The sequence below is a fragment of the Thermobia domestica genome, chromosome 13 (genome assembly GCF_964235325.1).
Source record: "Thermobia domestica chromosome 13, izTheDome1.hap1.1, whole genome shotgun sequence".
Lineage (NCBI taxonomy): Eukaryota > Metazoa > Arthropoda > Insecta > Zygentoma > Lepismatidae > Thermobia > Thermobia domestica.
The window spans coordinates 74,278,003-74,300,299 of NC_137466.1; the positions used below are offsets into that span (position 1 = coordinate 74,278,003).

General features: G+C 37.4%; 1 protein-coding gene across 2 annotated transcripts in view; it reads left to right on the plus strand.

The window, feature by feature from the left end:
* Window positions 1-22,297, plus strand: part of LOC145668244 (sodium/glucose cotransporter 4-like) — a 255,030-nt gene that overhangs the window by 133,639 nt on the left and 99,094 nt on the right. For both annotated transcript variants that reach the window (XM_081735925.1, XM_081735926.1), the window contains exon 4: window positions 8,019-8,078. In XM_081735925.1, the coding sequence (XP_081592051.1) occupies window positions 8,019-8,078 (60 nt within the window). The remainder of the gene's footprint in view (window positions 1-8,018; window positions 8,079-22,297) is intronic.

Below are 22,297 nucleotides of genomic sequence, written 5' to 3' on the forward strand. Positions count from 1 at the left end.
CTGGTGTAGTATGTTGTACGAAAACTTTAATTCAAATGGGTTTTGTTTCGCTGCCATCTGTTGTTCAGAATTGTAATTAGTGTTCTCGTATAGAAATGTCAAGCTCTCGTATGTTAGGGAATAGTATTGTATTTCCAGTTTTGCATAAAAACATTCGTTTATTAATATTCGTAATCATTGGCATCTATGGAAATTGGATGGAAAGTTGGACCATCTATGGAAAGTATCTATACTTCCAAAAAAAAAAAAAAAAAAAAAAGACGAGTATTTTGAAACTTGTTCAACCGTGGAAGAAATGTGTTGAAAGACTTGGCGGCTATGTTGAGAAGAAATTTTAATATGAGCCTTTACTTTGCATAAATTATTGCTGTATTACCTATTGCACTTTCGTCTACATAAGTTGTGAGTTACTTCTTGATCCACCCTCGTACCATTTTTTCGAACTAATGCTTCATTATTATTATTATTATTATTATTATTATTGCAATATATTGTTCAGTAATTGACGTTGCTACGCATTAGCTCGGAAGGAGTGTGAAAAATAATGGAATAGAATCGAACACGGTGACATTGAAAGAAGTTTTGAGTAAGCCATAAAGAGCTGTAGTGAGTCTCACCTATGATGTTTCATTCCGTTATCTTAATTATCCCTACGAACATTGATTTGAAACTGTTTCGGATTCATTGGTCTTGAAACAACATTCTACACTTTTCGTTTAGGGCTTCTACTGTCGTCCTAATCCTCAAAATCGTTACTATATCTTTGCAATTACCAAATTATGATTTAAGTTACAATCTACCTCTTTATGCGATCGAATATCTAAGACAGGTGTTCTCAACACATAGCCCGCGGACCAAAGGTGAATCGCAGAGCTCTTTGTTGTAGCCCACGCGCTTCTAAAAATTACATATTTAGCGATAAAACCCGAATTAATAAATGAGGGAAATATGTTTAGTCGTAAAAAAAAAAAGTCTTCCATTTGATTTTGATTTTTTTTCTGTCCAAGGCTGACCTTTAATGACTACTTAAACAATAACACTAGTTAACAAAGGTTTTGTTACATAAAAGGAAATACCTGTTCTTAAAGGAACTTTTTGCGCTGAATTCGAATATGCACTCGGTTTTTCTCCATCACGTACGATTTTCCCGTAACAGAGGGATTTTCGAGAAAATCCCTCAAAAATTTCCCTTTTCGTTTATTTTACACCCCAAGATCTTGTCCCCTTGCATATACTAACATAGAAATTATACCTAAGTATACTTTGATTCATATTTAACAAACCCTACAAGTTTCGTAATAATCGCTTTATTCTTTCTAGAGAAATAAATATGTTTGTATGTATACTGTGTGTACTGTTTATTGCACCTTATAGTAATGCTTTCAGATCTCTTAAGTTGAGGTAAAACGTTTTGCTTTATTACCACAAACACATATATAAAATATAATACAATATAATTTACAAGTGTGGCAATTTACAATAAATAATAATACAAATGTACCAAAAGGTCATGAAAAGACAATCAAAACTATCACAATATATGAAACTTCCATTGGGTTACAAAAACGTACACTACTTCCTTCTTTTGTAAGAAATGTTGCATTCTCTAACAAGACCCCAACAATAGTCCCCCATCATTGAAGGACCCATCGTCCCTGGTACCTTTTCTCCATTGCCATTATATCTTGGTGGAATCTTTCCCCCTGTTCGTCGCTGAGAGCACCTAGGTTAGCAGGAAAGAAGCTGAGGTGGGAGTGCAAAAAGTGGATTTTTAAAGACATCCTACAACCCAACTCTTTGTATTTCTGTATCATGTCCTGTACGATTTCTGTGTAACTCTCAGCTTTGTTATTGCCCAGAAAGTTGCGCACAACACACTTAAATGCTGTCCAGGCAGCTAGCTCAGCACTGTTTAACTTGCTGTCAAAGCTATCATCAAGCATTAATTTCCTAATTTGGGGACCAATAAACACTCCCGCTGAAATCTTAGCATCACTCAGGTTAGGGAACTTATCTCGCAAATACTTGAAACCTTCACCAGATGTGTGCATGGCTTTGACAAAGTTTTTCATAAGTCCTAACTTGATATGAAGTGGCGGTAGTAATATCTTATTAGGATCTACCAAAGGAGCGTATTTGACGTTGCATTCTCCAGGTACGTAATTCACTCTAGGTTCCCATTCCTTCACTTCATAATGTTTGTCATCAGCTCGGCTATCCCATAAACATAAAAAACATTGGTACTTCGTGTAACCGCACTGCAGTCCTAATAAAATACCAACTACCTTGAGATCACAACATATTTGCCAACAATGGTCCTTGTAATTTATAAGATTTAGCAAAGTTGACATGGTGTCATAGGATTCCTTAATCTTCACTGAGTGCGCAAGTGGTATAGAAGGTTTTTTATTTCCATTATGTAAAAGGACAGCTTTAAGGCTGACCTTTTGACGCGTCGATAAATAACCTCCATTCTTTTGGAACGTAAGGAATTCCTAGCTCCGCCATCAACCCATTTATATCCGTACATACGCACACATTATCTTGCATTGAGAAATAGCTTGAAAATTGAACATGCATTTTCCTGCACACTGATATGTTCGTTTCTGCATCCAATAAGTTCCACTGATGGAGCCTTGATCCCAGAAGTTCCGCCTCTTGTTTTGTCAGGTGCAAATCACGGACTAGGTCATTAAGTTCACATTGCCGGATGAAATGTAGCTCGCGAACACAGTCAGGGATGAACGTTGGATCCTTGGATGTACATGTTGATGTCGATGGTTCATCAAGGTCATGATCATGAGAGTCTTTTGGCCATATCTCTTTCCAGTTGGTAGGGGGCTCGGGAAGTGGAAGTTCATCCCCGTGCGGAATAGGTCTAATTGCGGATTTAACGTTGGGATAACTTATTGTGTATTTGCTTTTTTTAGAATGTCCCTTAACTACTGTGAGACAAAAATAACAATCATCCAGATGGTTGGTGGGTTCTCTCCACACCATTGGTACAGCAAATTTCATGAACCTCCGTTTCCCTTTGGCCCATGCAAGTAAAGTGACGTAGCACGACGCACAAATTATGTTGGGTGCCCAAGTTTTGTTCTGATCTCCCACACGACATCCGAAATATATATATAATATGCTAGTTTCACCGATGGCGTAATGGATCTACACTGTCCTTTAACTACAAACTGGCCACACACATAACAAAAACTATTTGGTGAGTTAACACACGAACGCCGTCCTCTTGACGCCATTGTACTGATCACAAACTAAACTTCTGGTCTTAGTTGGGTATAATGCCGTTAAGATCAAACATGAAAGCACTCTTAGCAGCAAAGACAACTTTGAAAGTGAAGTAGTGTTAAAGCACACGTCAATATAAAAATGTACAAAACTCCCTCACCAGGTGTCAAGAACACAAGAAAGAAAGAAATGCGCGGGGGAGGGGGGGAAACGATACCGTAGTGGAAAATTCAGACTGCATTAGTTCATTGTTGTCAACAATGAGTCTGTATTCCATTCTTTCTTTCTTTTGCATTCTGTTACACTTGATAACAAATATTGATAACCATTTCATGAACAAAACGAAAAAACTTGGAGAATTGTATATATATGTATTAAGATATACATATACTGTACGTTTAAAAAAAAATATACGTTGGAAGTACATTCTATTTTTATACACGTTTCTAATTTACAGAGAGCAATACAAGTGTTTTGTTGACTATTGTAAATATTCATTTTTATGTCTGTGTTTGTAGTAATAAAGCAAATCGTTTTTACCCCAACTCAGGAGATCTGAAAGCATTACTATCAGGTGCAATAAACAGTGCACACAGTATACATACAAATATATTTATTTCTCTAGAAAGAACAAAGCGATTTTTACGAAACTTTTAGGGTTTATTTAATATAAATCAAGGTATACTTAGGTATAATTTCTATGTTACTATATGTAAGGGGACAGGAGCTAGGGGAATAAAATATCTGAAAAAGGGAAATTTTTGAGGGAATCCCTCTGTTACGGGAAAATCGTACGTGTTGGAGAGAAACCGAGTGCATATTCGAATTCAGCGCAAAAAGTTCCTTTAAGATCAGGTGATTTTTCTCATGTAACAAACAAAAAATTTAAATTTGTTAACTAGTGTAATTATTACTTTTTTATTGTGGCCAATGAATTTATTTAGAACTTCAATTGTACATTACTTAGAAACTCGTCCCGGATCGGATGTGGTTAAGTTCATTTTTTGTTTTCGAAAATGATTCAAAATTTTGCGGCTTATAATTCAACCAAACTGTGTATCGGAGACTTGTGCCAGTAGTCTCTATGTTTGACTTACCACCATGTGTTCCATTGGCTCCAGCGCACAAAAGGGCTCGTTCACAGTGGCATCAAAAACATCGTAATGGGATCCGCAGTGAATGAAGCTGGGTAGTGTTCACAGATGAAACCCAATATAGTTCTCAGAGCAATTCAGACCGCACACTAGTCTGGCGTGATCAAGAAACCCTATTTTATTCATTTTATTCCATGAACACTGTGAAAAGGGATTGGTATGGTAGTCTCTGCAGCATTATGATGAATGATTACGGACCTGCACATCTTCGATGCTGGATCCATCATAACCAGAGGTACAGGAACGAGTTTCCGATTGCCTATGTGCGGCTTTTCAGTGACAGTGGATCTACAGGTTGTTCATTGATGACAATGTCCGTCCCCATTGAGCCAACTTGCTGGACGACTATCTGGTGACGGAGAACTTTCCAACGCGTCGAGTGACCAGCGCGATCCCGATCTCCAGACCTGAACCTTAATGAACATGCTTGGGACACTTTAGGGAGACGTGTTTGAGCCCGCTAGCTGTCCTACAGGCCACCCGCTAGACCAGAGCTATGGACTGCTCTTCGTGAGGAGTGAAAGACTTCTTCCCAAAGACCTCTTCAGCATGGAGGTCAGTGCCAGACATGCGAGACATAAAAAGTATCAACCTGTTTCCGGTGCCAACAGTGCGTCACAGTGTTTTCGTGATCCATGTGTTTTGGTTCTCTGTTGGGTTTGTATTGTTTGATTTCTGCTACTACAGTGTGGTCTCGTGTAGCGTAGTCTCTTAGACACTCGCCTTCGGTGCAAGCTACATTTGATCGGAAAGGTGTAAAAGCCTTTTCAAGCCAGCCAGCTTGAGTAAGGTTATGCTCATACCAGGCAAATGCCGGGATAGTACCTAATATAAGGTCCCAAGTCCTTCCTTCCTTCCTCATATTTTTTCCTTTTCATTTCCCCGGGTAGTGTGATTGCCGAGCACTATCCCCCATACATGACAGGCTAAAATAGCCATAGATGCCGAATACCCAGAAATATAATTCCTAATTCCTTGCTGCTAAGGTTTCTCACAAATGTGACTGGTTCTTTGTGGTACATGTGGTATTGTAGCTCCCTTTCGTGCAGTTATGTGCATTTTTTGTTCTCTATGCCATTGAACAGTAAATATGTTTAAGTTATATACGCTAAGCGCATCTTACGACAGCTTTATAAATTAAAAGGCTATTTGTCGCAAGAAACAAGACTGTCTTGTTAACACTCTCATTTTGCCTCTGTTCGATTACTGCGATTCAATATATGGTAGCTCTCTCTCCACTCAAAATACTAGGACAATTCAGAAAATACAGAATTACTCTATACGCTTCTCTCTCAATTACAGGAAGTCTCAGCATATTCTGCCGGTACTTAATGAAAACAATATCCTAACCGTGTCCCACAGACGATATCTCCGATACTGTTGTTTACTATACAAAATAAATTCACATAAAGCACCACCTTACTTGCATCATAAATTAACATGTAGATCAGAAATTCACCGTTACAATACCCGAGGAAGTAATAAACTGAATATGCCCCGGCATTCTTTAAAAATAACAGAGAAGGCATTTTCAATTTCGGCAGTAAAAATCTGGAACTCCCTACCAAAGTCAATCACTGACAAACCGTATAATTCATTTAAATTATCACTCCAAACTATGGCTGTTCCGATAATCGAGTAATCGATAACAATTCGTTAAAATTTCAAAACAGTTTCATCGATAAATAATTTTAATTTTATCGAATTATCGAACTTTCGGGACTACCGAAATGTTTGAGACTCTCGAAATGATCTAGACTCGAAATGTTTGAGACTCGCGAAATGATCTAGACTCGAAATGTTTGAGACTCCCGAAATGTTCGGGGCTCTTGAAGTGTTCGAGGGACTCGAAATGTAAGAAACATTAGACAACTTCGAGACACTCGAACTGTTCGAGAGTCTCGAATTGTTTGAAAGCAGCAAATACAGAAATATATCAATATGATCGCATTTGTCGAGTCGCTTGAATATTTTGAAAAGTACGGGATTATCGGAGTGTTCGGAAGAAACAATGCATTCGAGGTTATCATAGTTGTATATAATATGTATTACATATATGCAGGGTGTTCATATTAAAACTTCTCTCTTTAGCAATGAAGTGAAGGAAAAGTTTTTTCCCCACAGATCTGTACAAGGTTTAAGCAGGCGGTCAGAAGAGAGAAAGAGGAAGAGAAAACATGCATCACCCGAATGGAATTGGAATCCAAGACACCATTAGTCTACTAATAGTCACTTTGCCGATTGCGCCAATAACGGGACAGGTAGAAAAATAAGTTTACGTATGATTTCGACAAATACAACTTTGCAATAACTTATCAAATGAAAAAAGTTGTTTGACTAGTTTGGCTGCAAGAAGAAATCATTGGAGAGGTGAAGGAACTGAACTCTCCATCACTACTTTTGATAATATCCGAAACTTCGATAATACTCGAAATATCGATAATATCCGAAACTTCGATAATACTCGAAATGTCGATAATACTCGAAATGTCGATAATACTCGAAATGTCGATAATACTCGAAATGTCGATAATACCCGAAATGTCGATAATACCCGAAATGTCGATAATACCCGAAATGTCGATAATACCCGAAATGTCGATAATACTCGTAATGTCGATAATACTCAAAATTTCGATAATACCCGAAACTTCGATAATTTCAAATACTCGAACGGTTTCAAGTAACCGATGACAACTCAATAAATTTTCACTCCCGAAGTTTGATAGGTCCTCAGCCTTATCGAACACCCCTACTCCAAACATTATTATTTAGAGATCAGAGACAAAGCATTGGCACACATGAAAGGTTTACTACAGTTTGAAATTGGACTGAAATTGGTATGTAATTGGACTAGCAGTATCAGTAGTTTTTTTTTTTATTTACTGAGTGTTTTGTTTATCTTTAGTATTATTGAATGTATCATGTTAAGTTGTTATTTGTATCTTGTATCTTATTTGTGTCTTTATTTTTTTTTTCTTTGTAATGATGACAATGGTTAGGTGGCAGAGCAGCCTCCGACTGAACCTCGCCCGCTGAAATAAAGAGAAATTCAATTCAATTCAAGTTTTAGATACCAGTGTATTTCTCAGTAAAAGTAGAGCTCTTTTGACAGAGTTTGTTATTCTTATCCAAATATAGTAACTAAGAAAAGCATATGTCATCAACTGCCTAATTATATCAACAGTAAGATAATCCCCATGGTTACTTTGTATTCTGTTTGTAGTATTCTTAAAATGAATGCAAGATTTATATATTTCTATAAGAACTCCCTCGTGGCTAAGTGTATAGCGTTCGCGCTTTTGTCACTGGAGATCCAGATTTGATTCCCAGTGGGAGCTCATGTGGTTCTGATCCCACGTTAGGTTGTAGGTTCCTTAGCCTCCCTCACTCTCATACAGCCTCGCTGCTAAACAGAAGGCTAAACTCAAAATAAATCCTGTATTTATACTCGTACGTATAACGAGATAAACTTCAAATCAAACATTTTCTTCAACTGCCAGTTAATGTTATTGCCATTTTAATATTGATTAACATTACAATTATTTCGTACAAATAGATACAACAATTGTAACTGAGTAAGGAAAGAAACTAATGTTGTGATTTGTTTTCTCTTTCCAGGCTTTAGTCCTATTGCAGCTGTTAGGATGGGTGTTCCTACCAGTGTTTATTGCAAGCGGGGTAAGTACTAAGGGTAGTTAAAGAAAAATTTAGTCCCCTTGCAATCTCTACAAGATTTACATAACATGTGGGGCCGCGGTGGCTCAGTGGTAGAGCGTTCACCTCTGGTGCTTGGAGTCCCGGGTTCGATCCGAGCCCCCGCCAAGTGAACTTTGTGGTGGACAAACACCGTGTGCGTGGGTTTTCTCGGGGTTCTCCCGTTTCCTTCCACTTTCTTCATTCCACCCTTTCATTCATTACTCATCATCACCGTCTCCTTTAGCCTAACCGGCATAACCGCGGGACGTAAAACTCAAAGATTTCAGTTTTTTTTTTTTTTTTTTTTTTTTTTTTTTACATAACATAGTTGAGCGGCTCAGGCGAACATGAGGTTAAGTGCCACTTCCAGTGGAATTGAGCTGTTAGGTGGAATGGATTGGAATTAGATTACAAAATATTATTTAGGTAGTTTAATTTCGAAAAAAGTATCTGAAGATGGCAGGGGAGACTTGTGTGATATGAGTCATTAGATTGAATTGCATGAGAATGTTGAATCTTCTCCAGTTCGCTGGAAAGTTAGAAAATGTGACGTAACGTTATCTTTCCCCGAACTTTCAATTATTAAAATGAGCTCGAATTGTTATATATGTATATGAATTTTGAAACAAGAATACGATGAATCATATCTCGGAAAAAATAAAAAATAGATTGAGGTCTAATGTTATTGCAAATTTGAGATAGTGCTTTCATTATTACCATCACAAGTATTCTACAAACCCGCTCTGATGTGAGTAGCCCCAGGGTAGAAGATTAACACTATCGTCGCAACTAACATTATCAGAGTGGTCCGGAAGTGGGCGTGCCCCTAATTGGTGTTTTCTGACGGTTTTAGGTTTTACCCAAGGATGTTACAAAATATAGGATCTGCCCATACGTATCTTCGTCATATGAACTCAGTGAAACCAAAAAACAACCAAGCATCATCTGAGCCGGAACATCTGATTGGCTACTCACGTTTCTGCCATGTTTGTTGGCTCGAAACATTGCGATCTTAGTGGTGCGGAGTGGGCAGAGTAGGTGTGACGAAGCTGTGACGTATGGCTTCACGATTTTGTTGCATGGGCAAATCCTCTATTTTATAACATCCTTGATTTTACCCACATTTGTTTGGTAACATTGGCATTGTCTGGGAACATTGCTTGGCATTGTCTGGCAACATACAGCAGGATGGAGCACCAGCGCACTTCGCGATTCACATGCACAATTACCTGAATCACTGCTGGATTGGAAGAAGTTGTGCATTTTTACCAGCTTCCTTTGCCTGGCCTCCAAGAAGTCCAAATCTGACGACACCAGGCAATGCTCTCTGGGGTTTCATAACGCAACAAGTAAGAAACACTTGATAGGCATATCACACAACGCAAGAATTACGAGCAGCTGGTTAACACGCCTTCACCCTCGTGACTCCGGAGTATCTCCGCAAAATATCTGCGAGAACTTGGCGCAGAATTTAGCTGTTACGACATGGATGGTGATTATACCGATGTTTATGACTGTTAAGAGTTCAAGGTAACTGCGTACAGACATTCTACCATAATCAACCTATACTATTGAAACAAAAGGGAGGGGGTGCGCCCACTTCCGGACCACCTTGTATACACTTATTGCTAGCAGAAGTAGATATCCACGTATACCAGTAGCGCACATAAAGCAAGTATTTTGAAACAAAAGGGAGGTGGTACGCCCACTTCCGGACCACCTTGTATACACTTATTGCTAGCAGAAGTAGATATCCACGTATACCAGTAGCGCACATAAAGCAAGTATTTCTGTGTTTTAATTAGCGGTGGGCACAAAAACCGGTTTTTCGGTTTTCGGCTTTTAGAAAAACCGAAACCGGTTTTGAAAATTTTCAAAAAACCGGTGTTCGGTTTTCACCGAAACTGGTTTCGGTTTTCTCCAAAACCGGTTCGGTTTTCACCTGATCCGGTTTCGGTTTTCTTCAAAACCGATTCCGGTTTTTCCAAAATTTGTTCTACTTTTGACCAGAATGGTGTTTCGTTGTTCTCCGGAAACCGAATCCATTTCCACAGGAATAGTTTTATGTGTTTTCCAAAAGTTTTCACCGAAACCAGTTTCGGTGAAAACCGAACCGGTTTTGGAGAAAACCGAAATGTCTGTTTTCGGTTTTCGGTTTTATAGAAACCGGTTTTTATAAAAACCGGTTTTGCCCATCCCTAGTTTTAATCCTCCCCTGAACAAGATATGAAAAATAAACATTTACCATTTCAAAATCACGACAAAATTTCCTGAAATTATGAATTGGGAGCTTGAACCCCCTTTGATGAAACTCTGCGTGCTCTTCTGATTTATAGAATGGAAACGAGGTATCTATCCCTTTCATTCATTGAATGAGTGGGGCTATTTGAATTTAGTTTGCAAAAACTTGAACTAAATCATGTCCGTTGTTAAGTAACAGAAATATCTACATAGCTAGTTGTGTATCAATTTTGAAGTTACTGATAGACATTTTTTTAGGCGGATATAAACTTTTATTGGAGATCTACACTCTCTTTAGACATAAGTGCTGATGTCTGTCATCAGTTCTGGTTTCCCTCTCTCTGCCTGTCTGTCTGTCTCTCTCTCTCTCTCCCTCTCTTACACACACACACACACAGAATAGTTCTAAGCAGTTTTTAATTCGTTGTTCTTAAAATTACCCCATGTTGCACCTCTCTTGATATTTTTTTTTCAATTCTTCCTTGTTACTTTTCCGTTTCACTGAGCAACTGGATCTCTCTAATCTCATCCACATCTACGTTTCGAAAACAGTCATTTGTCATAAGTTTCTTCGTTATGTTCATTGTGTGCAGAGTAACATTTCAGATTGAATATTTGATGTGTTTTAGCTCTTTGTTCAAGGACAAATAAAGTAAACGTTACGTGATAGTCTTCACTGTGTTATTCCGCCTAATTTGTCTCTTTTTAGTTTCGGTGAATAACTTCGGCAATAAAGAACATCAAAAACAGAAAGTAAGCCAGATATCTATAAAATACCATTAAATAAACTAATAATTATTGATAGGGCCGGATTATCAGACTATGTCGCTCTGTTAAGATATATCTCTGGAACTATACTTGCGCCTCTCCCTTCGAAAGTAAAAAAGATAATTTCATTTTTTCTTTTTTATTTACCGAATTTAGAAGTGCTGTTGTTAAATTCACTCTGTAATTCTGTTTTGATCGAGGTATACTGTTTTCTTCATGTTGATCAGGGAACATAATATTATAGTCTGTTACGTAGAAACGTCCTCATGGGAAGTTTCTAGTGCAGTAAATTAATGTACTCCGTAATAGGTAAGGGGACTGACCCAAATAGGCCGCCCTAGGCTCCAGCCTATTTAGCGTAGGCGCTAATCCGAACCTATCTATTGCCAGACCTTATAGGCCAGAAATTTCTATGCAAAATTATGACACAATAATTATGGGGCCGCGGTGGCTCAGTGATAGAGCGCTCACTTCCGATTCGTGGCGTTCGTGATTCAATCCCAGGTCGTGCCAAGTTGGTTTTGTGGTGAACTGCGTGTGTAAGTTTTCTCGGGGTTTTGTTTGGAATGGACAATATCGTGTCCCTGGTTTTTCTCGGGGTACTCTCATTTGGTCCACCATTGTAGTTCGCTTGCTTTAATCATCGTCTCCCTTAGCCTAAAGGGTTAATTATGAGACATTAAACTGAAAGATTTCATTTCATTTCTGAGTTTTTGTTTCCACTCACTTTCTTCATTCCACAATTTTATTCGTTATTTGTCCGTTAACAACGTCCTTTCTAGCTTCGGAGCAAAATCATGCGACGTTAAACTTTAAATAATAATAATAATTGTCGGCAAAAGAATTTTTGTGAAATGAGTATACGAAAGGCATTGAATACAACTGTTAGTTTAATTTGTAGGTACTGTTCGGTTTACCTTTTATTTTTATTTTCCTTCTTCTTAATGTTCTTTAAGTTGTAAAATGAAAGGGTCAAAGACTCTCATCCGTAGTACGGAAAAGTCCATTGTTAATTTTGAGATTGGACTAGGCCTATGTTTTTCTTTTCATTAATCATTTTCTACAAAATGATTATTTATAGGCGTACAGTATTGAATATGCTTAACTTATTAAAAAATATTTAATATATTCGAGTACATTTTAATATTTGAAATTTCCTGTGAATTTACAGTCAGTAATGTGCATCAAGTGATCAATTGTTGACACAGACAACATACAGGGTGTTCATTTATTATGTAGCCACAATCCACTGGTAAAATCCTCTCACCTAAAGAAATAGAAAAAGCCCATGTGGACACAGGGCGAAAACCGCGTTGTTTCAAAGTTACACGATGCCAAAAACGAGGAAAGTGTAACTTTCAGGGTGTCCAGCTCGAAAACTATAAGACATATTGAAGGCGGTTAAAGAAATATCATAGGAACTAGTACATGCTCTATCTAAATATCAATGTTTAAGACTTAGGTTTTACCGGCGCAACCAATTTTATAGAGGGAGCTGGGGTATCGGAACCCTTATTTAAGCACGGATAACTATATATATATATATATATATATATATATATATATATATATATATATATATATATATATATATGTGTGTGTGTGTTTTGATAGAAAATGTCTAATTATCGGTTTATTAAGCTGTTATGTCATGTACATGAGTATTATCTTTGTAAATTTCCCATTATCACTAATTTTAATATCTGCAATTATGCAACCACACATAACACAGTTTAACATCAAAGAAAATTTGTTGATAACACTTGTAAACCAAGTTCTGACACTACATATCATTTGATAACGATGATCTAAGCAAGAGAAACGTCATACAAATAAAAGATCATGAGCAAATGCTTTCAGAGATACAGAAAGCCGAAATGATGTGAAAAAGGGCATCAGGGCAGAGGGGAAAAACTACTAAACGAAGAGCGTAGGTTCTGTAGTTCAGAAGAATGTTACATTTATGTTCACAAAGTATGCACATGCGTACGGGCAAAATGACCATGGAGAAATTATTAAGAGCAAAAACTAAAATAGAGTATTTAAGATTACAGTTTCTTCTATTTGTGTGAGTATGTAAATACAATCTAGAACGGTGTAAACGGAAAGAAACAAAAGCTTACATTTAGTATCACAGTTTCTACCCTTAAGGTTCAGAAGTTAAGTGAATGTTGAAAGTGAATGATTACGGAAACATAGGTGAAATAGGAAAATAAGACAAAGTAAGTACCTAAGTGAAATGAGGTGAAAACGAGATATTAGTATTTTGCGAGGGTAAGATTATGTTTGAATGCAAATTCATACCTTTAGCAGAAAGTCCCATTATCTCGTTTTCTGACGTTTCATTTCTTTAAATGGATACCTTTTCTAACACGTTAAGACCATTCAATTGTCCTATTTCTTTTAAGATCAAATAAAAATCACTTGCAGATTCCGAAACCTCATTGAACTCTGAATAACAAGGTGAAAAGTACATTAAGCAATTTATGTATAGTGATCACAAACATAGTAAACGAACTTTGTATTATGTAAACAAATCTGGTATTCTTGTAGTTGGTGCAAACACTTGCACTTGTTTCTTCTGAATAGACGCACCTGATATCATCCTCTAGTAGGCGTGTTCGATTTTGCTGTAATTCTCGTAGGCAATTTAGTTGAATAGAACACATGGTGCAATGGGTGGCGTTAGATGTTTAGGTGTATTATATTCATATCATGCGAGCTATTACTCAAATAGGATCAATGTAGGGGGACACATTTAATAAAATGACAGATATGCATCTTATGTATGGTCATGCTTATGGAAACCCACATAAAGCACAACGACTGTATCATGAATGTTTTTCAAATCGTGTTCTTCCTAACCGTAGTACTTTTGCTGCTATCGATATTACATGTGCTTGCTACTTATGATTCAGTTGGGCGTCCTCATACAGTCTTTGACTCCTGATCGAGAAGAAAGAATTCTTCAGATAATTAAGAAAGATCCTTGTACCAGTGCAAAAAGGCTAGCAATGCTAGAAGGTGTTTCCCATGGGACCGTGGCAGGGGCGGATCCAGGGCCGACCTCTGGGGGGCGGTGGGTTGTCATATTGTTACTTTTAAGGGCTCCAAAGTTTGGAATGGGTTTTATTTATATAAAATAAAATAAGAAAGCTTTACTCTTCTGGGGGAGCGGTCGCCCCGATCGCTCCCCCCTGGATTCGTCCCTGCCGTGTGGAAAATGTTTAGCGAACATCAACTATATCCCTACCACTTGCAACATGTGCAAGGAATAGAAGAAAGAGATTATCTTCTGCGAAGACGCTTTTGCGAGTGATATCTTAATCGGTGTGTGGAAAACCCTATGTTTCCTTTATTAATCATATTTACTGATGATATTGGGTTGACGCAAGATGGTGTTCTCAACGTCCACAACAAACAACAATGGGCAGAAGAAAACCCTAACGCAAATTTACCTCCCCGGCACCAACATCAATTCTCGATTAATGTGTGGGCAAACATAGTGAGGATCGAACTTCTAGAGCCATACATTTTATGACAATGTCTCACAGGTGCAACATACATGCAATTCCTTCAACAAAATTTTTCGGAATGGTTGGAAAATGTTCCTTTCTCGAGAAAGTCTCAACTTTGGTTTATGCACGATGGTCCTCCACCACACTTTCCTGCGAGACATTCGTATATTTCTTGATCAGCACGTCCAAGACAGATTAATAGGGTAAGGAGGGCCCATACAGTGGACTCGTCGCTCCCCTGATACATCTTTGGAATTTTATTTGTGAAACACCTCAAAAATATACTGTACAAAACACAAACAAACGAAATACACAAATTGGAGCAAATAATTCGTGGTAGATTAGGAATGATTCGTAATAAGCCTATGAGTTTCAATCTTGTACGTGAATCACTGTCAACTTGTTCAGAGTATTGTATTGAGGCTGATGGAGGACATATCAAGCATCTGTTATAATTATTATTGTTATCTGAATTCTTGTTCAGCGTGGCAAGCAGGACACAAAAGATGCATACTCTATTAATACGTCACATTACTAAATTCGTGGTGGACGACATCATATTATGGGTTTACTCGGGATCTTCCTTTTCTTCGAACTTTTCATTCTATTATTTCTTTTATCATTATTTACTTTCAATATCTACCGTATCTACTGTTGGATAGAAAAAGTGAGGTGTCAGTGAAGGTACCATGTTACACCCGCTCTTCGATAGTTTTTTGAATCCTTTGCCCTGATGTTCGTTTTCACAACATTTCAGATTTCTGTATCTCTGCAATTATTTATCATCTTTTGTTTGTATGGCATTTGTTTTGCTTAGGTCACCGTTATCAAATGATGCTTAGTGTTAGAACTTGGTTTACAAGTGTTACCAACAAATTTTCTTTGATGTTAAACTGTGTTATGCGTGGTTGCATAATTGCAGATGTTAAAATTACTGGTAATGGGAGATTTACAAATGATAATGTCATGTACACGACTTAACAGCTTAATAAACCGATAATTAGACATTTTCTATCAAAACATATTTTATTTTTTCCTATTCCTGCTTAAATCAGGATTCCGATACCCCAACTCTTTCTATAAAATTTGTTGCGCCAGTACGACCTAAGTCTGAAACATGGATACTTAGATAGAGCATGTATTAGTTCCTGTGATATTTCTTGAACCGCCTCTAATATGTCTCCTAGTTTTCGAGCTGGGCAGAATCGAAGTTACACTTTCCTCGTTTTTGGCATCGTGTAACTTTGAAACAACGCGGTTATCGTCCAATGTTCATATGGGCTTTTTTATTTGTTTAGGTGAGAGGATTCGACCAGTGAATTTGGCTACATAATAAATGAACACCCTATATAGATAGATAGATAGATAGATAATATAAAAGGTGAGTCAAAATTATGTGAACACTATTTGAGAGAAAGCATTTAGAGTTTTCGTTATACAGAGTCTCAACCTGCCTACCATCACGATTAATGCACATAAACCAACGTTGAAGAGTTCAATTTAGTGCCTGAACTCACATTTCAGGGAAATGTTGAACATCACATCTTTTATTCTGTATTTGAGTTATTCGATGTCTCTCACTTTTGTACTATACACGCGCTCCTTTATCATACATTACAACCAGAAGTCACAGGGTTTAGGGATCTGGAGATTGGGGAGGCCATGCCAACGGTTCGCTAAGACCAATCCAACAATTTGGAAACATTTGATCAAAATAAGCGCAAACAGCACGAGCAAAATGTGGTAGTGCATCATCCTGTTGAAAATAACCTTCTCGTGTAAGTTGGAGGGGCATGTTGTGAGTGGCGAACTCTTTTAGCATAGTCATCTACAGTCATCGTTGGGCTGTAAAAAAAAATGGGCAAATTACACCAGTAGCGATTATGGCACACCATAAATTTACCTTCGGGAATGCACGTTCATGCTCATGAATGATACGTGGATTTTCAGTACCCCAGAAAATAGTGTTATGACGATTAACATGACCACTGGTGTGAAAGGTAGCTTTATCACTGAAAATAATTTGACTAACAATGGCCGGCTGCGTCCGTGACATTTCAGCTAGAATCTCACAGCATTCTACTCATATCTGTTTCTGCGGAACAGTCAAATTTTCAACGATTTGTAGGTGGTATGATCGCATGGCAAGGTCCTTGGATAGAATTCGGTTCACTGTCCTCTGTGTTTCCAGACTGCAACGTCTCGTCGATTTTGTTGGACTACGACCTCCTGCAGTATAGCAATGTTTAATTCACTTCTGCCAGTTCTAGGTTGCCCCGCAGTTCCATGATAATTGTCTGCTGCTGATCCAGTTGCTACAAACTTCTGGTAAATGCGATAAATTGTTAATCGAGTTGGTGGCCGTCGATCTGGAAATTGTTCTGCGAAACTTCGACACACTTCTGTTGCCGACTGCGCAACTTCCATTAAGTCTGTCAGCAGTCTTCTGTGCTCCAATATGAGTATCAGCCATGGGTCAGCCTGTAATAGAAAATACAACAAACTTCAGACTTTTCACATAATTTTGATTCACCCTATATATATATTCCGGAGAAGGCCCAAGGGCTGTGTATGGAGGTAAAGGCTTCACAATTTTTTGACTTTGGGACTTTGGATGCAGTCAGCACTACACTTAGCCTCCGTGAATTTCCAAGTTGCCAAGGTGACTGGATGATCTTCTGGATCGCATTGGTAGTGGGTAGAACGAGAAAAAAAAATCCGCCTCCACCGGGTACAGAACATGAGAAGTTGGCAGGTAGATAGCATACCGACTTCGTTTATTCTTGGGAATACATGTTTCTCATTTAACATTTTGTAGTGTGTTCGTAATTTTTATTGTTTTTAATATAAAATAGTTGAATTACATGTTCAAAATTTACTGCTTTCTAATGCAATTAACCAATGTATCATTGACTCTTAATGCTGTTCTATAACTTTTAGTGGTTAAGTAAATAATTACATAGACTACAAGATCATAGGCGCAACTAGAGGGAAACCAAGCCTTCTAGAACGTTGCCGCCCGTCGTAGAATACAGTTGAGTCATAGGCTGAAACCATGGTATTTGTAGACGTAAGGGACCATGAGCCCCTCTAGCAAACTATCCTAGTTACGCCAGTAGAGATAGCTCTTTTCTGAAGTGTCCCAGGAGGAAGGGGCAATACTAAGATGGATATTAAAGTGAAATTTATTATATTGAGTAATATGAATATATATATATATATATATATATATATATATATATATATATATATATATATATATATATATATATATATATATATATATATATATATATATTTGGTCTAGGAATTAATTCGTGCGGTTGGTACGCACACATTGAAGCTGTAATACAAACACAAAATACATAAATACCGTAAGAAAAATATTGTCCATCGCTAGCCACCACTTTCGCCCATCTGTCAGGCAATGTACGGATTCCGTGGCGAAAGAAGTCCTCATCCTTGGAAGCGATCCAGTCAGAGACCCATGTTTCGATATCTTCTGAAGAAGTAAACCGCTGTCCAATCAAATCGTTGTTCATACAATCGAACAAGTAGTAGTCCGAAGGAGCAACGTCTGGTGAATACGGCGGGTGGGGTAAAACTTCCCATCCGACATTTTCTAAATAGGTTTTGACCGGTTTTGCGACATGTGGGCGAGCGTTATCATGTTGAGCAATAAGTTTATCATGTCTGTTCTCCCATTCTGGTCGTGTTCTGGCCAGAGCTTGCTTCAAACGCATCAATTGTCGTCGATAACGTTCTCCATTCATAGTTTCACCCGGTTGCAGCAGCTCATAGTACACCACACCTTTCATATCCCACCATATGCACAGCATAACCTTTGCACAGTGAATATCTCGTTTTGGTTGTGATGGACCTGGTTCACCTGGTTTCACCCAGGCCTTTTTTCGTTTAGGGTTCTCGTAATGGATCCACTTCTAATCACCCGTAATAATTCGATGCAGAAACCCCCCTTTCTGCTCTGTCGTTGAAGCAGCAATTCGCAAATGGTTTTTCGTCTTTCAACGTCTGTCTTTCAATTCATGTGGAACCCAATGTGACATCTTTTGAATCATTCCCATGGCTTTCAAGCGTTTGGAGACTGTTGTTTGATCAACGCCTAATGCTGCTGCAAGTTGTTCCTGCGTTTGACACGAATCCTGCTCGAGCAATGCTGTCAATTCTTCGTCTTGAAATTTTTTTGGCTGTCCAGCTCGCTCTTGGTCTGCCAAGCCGAAATCACCACTTCTAAACCGTGCAAACCACTTCTGACACGTTCGCTCAGCTAGAGCATGGTCACCATACACTTCCACCAAAATACGATGACTTTCAGTCGCACTTTTCTGCATGTTAAAGTAATGCAGCAGGACACCCCGCAAAAACACTTTATCAGGCACAAATTGCGCCATGTTCACTTAACTACAAACTGGTGTTGTTGACGCTTTAATCCACTGCCCTATACTACGAACGATACGCGATGACAGGGGTTTGCAACACATGTGTGGATACACGGAACTGTGGGACGCTCCGTTCGTTGCGCCATCTCTTGTCCACCCGCACGAATTAATTCCTAGACCAAATATATATATACGAGTATGTATGTAAAAGGCTCGGTATTTACCCTGGTTGCTTTAGGTTGCCATAGATTTGACACCCGACATGGACCGATTATTTGTGATGTAAAGTATTACCGCGTAAATGACACCTTACTGATTTGTTAGTAACGTTTGTAACTATTCAATTTTTTAATACTATGTCAAATGTTGCATGGAACAAGTAGCAGGTCGTAAGAAAACAAAACCCTAATCCTTATCCTAATTTATTTTGCGAGATCATAGTGAAATCAGTAAGCTACGAAACAGTGTGCCCCACCAACGAATTCTTCTATCAGTAATCTATGAAACAAATCCTCCCCTACGACTAGAAACATAACTATTTGGCTTTCGTCAGTTCAGTGACTACAATCTCTTGACTCCACGATCTATACTAGATATAAGAATTCAGTGACCTTAATTTGAACTGAGTTTGGTTAATAATTCAGTAATGTGAATACAGGACCTACGATGGGTCCACTGAGAAATCGTATAATGGAAATAAGTTCCCAATGTTTTGGGACTGGACTCGATATTTTAAATCTCGATAAACTTTGAAATTTTATACCAAGTGCGTCAAGTGACGAAATGAAAATTATATATAATATGAAGAAACTAATTTATTTGTCTGTAGTTAAGACAAACGATTAAATACTCTCATGGACACCAATGATAGTGAATAAAGAGAGTTGAAAAAGGAGTTATTATCGACGTGAGAACAAAGACTCATAAAATTGTCGAAATTCCTCCTCTTGGGACAGAGACTCAATAAAATGCTACTAAAGTGTTTTTTTTTTTTTTTAAAGAATGATTAACAAATTATATTTTTTTCTTTCTTTTTTTCACAATTATATGTATTCATTGCACTGAATCTTAAATATGTTGACCTTTGAATTTTTTTCTTCCTTTATTTTTTGTCTTTCGTCTTTTGTCGAATATTTTTTTTAAATGTAATCCAACTTTTAATATCTCTAGAAAGAGAAATGTGTTATTTGATATTGTTGAAAGTAGCAGATTTCTGTGCATGCTTATGAAACATTATTTTTTCATGTATCAAATTTTTCCTGTTATGTCAAACTAAGTTTTCTTTTGTTGAAATGTAATAAATGTCTATAGAAATGTAGTTAGGTTAGTTTAATTCAACTAAAAGTAACCTGAAGTATACACTGTCCTGTATGAATGTGAGTGTGAGTGAAATGTAGGTTTAGTATTAAGTGCACCGATTCTTTTGATATATATATATGTGTAAGTTACTATAGTTAATGGTAGTTGGCATTTAAAGTCGTTGAATGTCAATACTAACTTAATCTAAGTTGGCTCTATAAAGTAAGCAAAAAGGACGGAAATAGCCTGACGAACGATCATCATGAGAGAACTTTGAGAGTCAAAAGTTTCAATAAATAGATGTGTTACTTTTTTTTTCCTGTGGTCGATTCTAGCATACCATCAACTTCGTCGTTTATTTTTCAAATATTGGATATTAGTCTAGAACTTCTGGAAATATTGAATAAGCGGTTAAATTAAACTTTCTCATCTATCTCAGAGCTAGATTGGGATAATTCGGTAGTTGGGGTTAAATGGATCTAGGTCTGAGAAGTATGGGTTAACATGTGTCTACTTTGATCACCTTAATACCAAATATTCACTCAATAGCTATTGGAAATGATCCCAATTCGATAATTATTCAATTTCCTTTACAATATTTCTAAAAAAAAAATATCCAGTAACAGTTCCCTTTTTTTCCTTTTTCTTCTTACTTTCTCTACTTTTCTTCTCTTCTTATCCCAACTTTATCTTCTCTTCTTTACTACTTCTTCTATTTTAATAAAACTGAAAAGGGGGTCGTGACTGGGAATTCCATATATAATAAACACGGTCATGTATTTATTTATTTTATTTTCTTTTCTTCAGAAGTCCGATAAAAAGTTTTCTCATTTCGATTGAATCTAGTATGTTCGAAATTAAGACATGGATAATATATTCCAATATAATTAGACATAAGCCTATAGCTTCATGAAAATCCCCACCAGGGGTGAAGGGTTCCCACTCACGATTTATTCCATGCATCTCATCTGCACAATACAGGGTTTCCCAACCCTTATTTGTTGCAGAGCGAGTATTCTTTCTTTCTTTTTCCTTTTCTGTTTTACACCCTGATATGTTAACTTTCGTACATTTACTTGCCACATTTAAAATACGAGAAACCTGTGCTTGTCTCTTAACAGTTTACTTGAATACCCACTTTAATAGATTTCCTCATCACAGTGAATGATCTGAAGTTTACTAATTCAGTCATCACACGAAATCTTTTACACAGCAGGCGTTTCCCCATCTAGCTTTTTCCTCGTGGCAGTAGATCAAGTTACTAAGTAAAGAAGAGAAACGTGGTGAAACACTAAGAAACCTCTTCCGTACTACTCGTGAAAAGAGACGGCGAAACTTAAACAAAAGAAGTAGTGAGGAACGAAAGACGAAATTGAAGATTACGAGAAAAGAGAGGGGCAAAAAAGAAATCTTCCATTTGGTGTGTTTTCATCATCGACATAGTGTCTGCGTAAAGTGAAAAAGAAAGAAAAAGAAGAAATATATATTTCGTAATCTCGCCGTCTGCTGACGTCAGCACCTTTTTGATTTTAGATTTGCTGTTTCAAGCAATCAACGCATTTTGTGCGTAACTGAAGAGGAAATGTGTGATGGTGATTTTTCAACATAAATAAATTGAAGGCAAAATACGAAAACTGTGTTGGAAGCAGATGCATCTGATGGAAAATGCTAGAAGGAAAGGCAAATAAAGAAAAATACAGAAGAAACTCTTGAAAATGATTCTCAAGTTACAACGTTTTGTCATTATTTGTCTTATACGATAAACTTGAATAGGACCTACTTACCTGATTTGCATTAATTTTTGCAAATGCTTTTACTTTAGAATATTTCTGAAAGGTGTTAATAATTTTATACTTTTGGACAAGTAGTTTACTTTTGGACAATTAGCGTTTAGGTGAGGCCACAGGTTTTATAATGCGAATTTTCATTGAAATGCATATCCTAAGGGGAAGGGGTTCAAAATTTGTCAGAAATA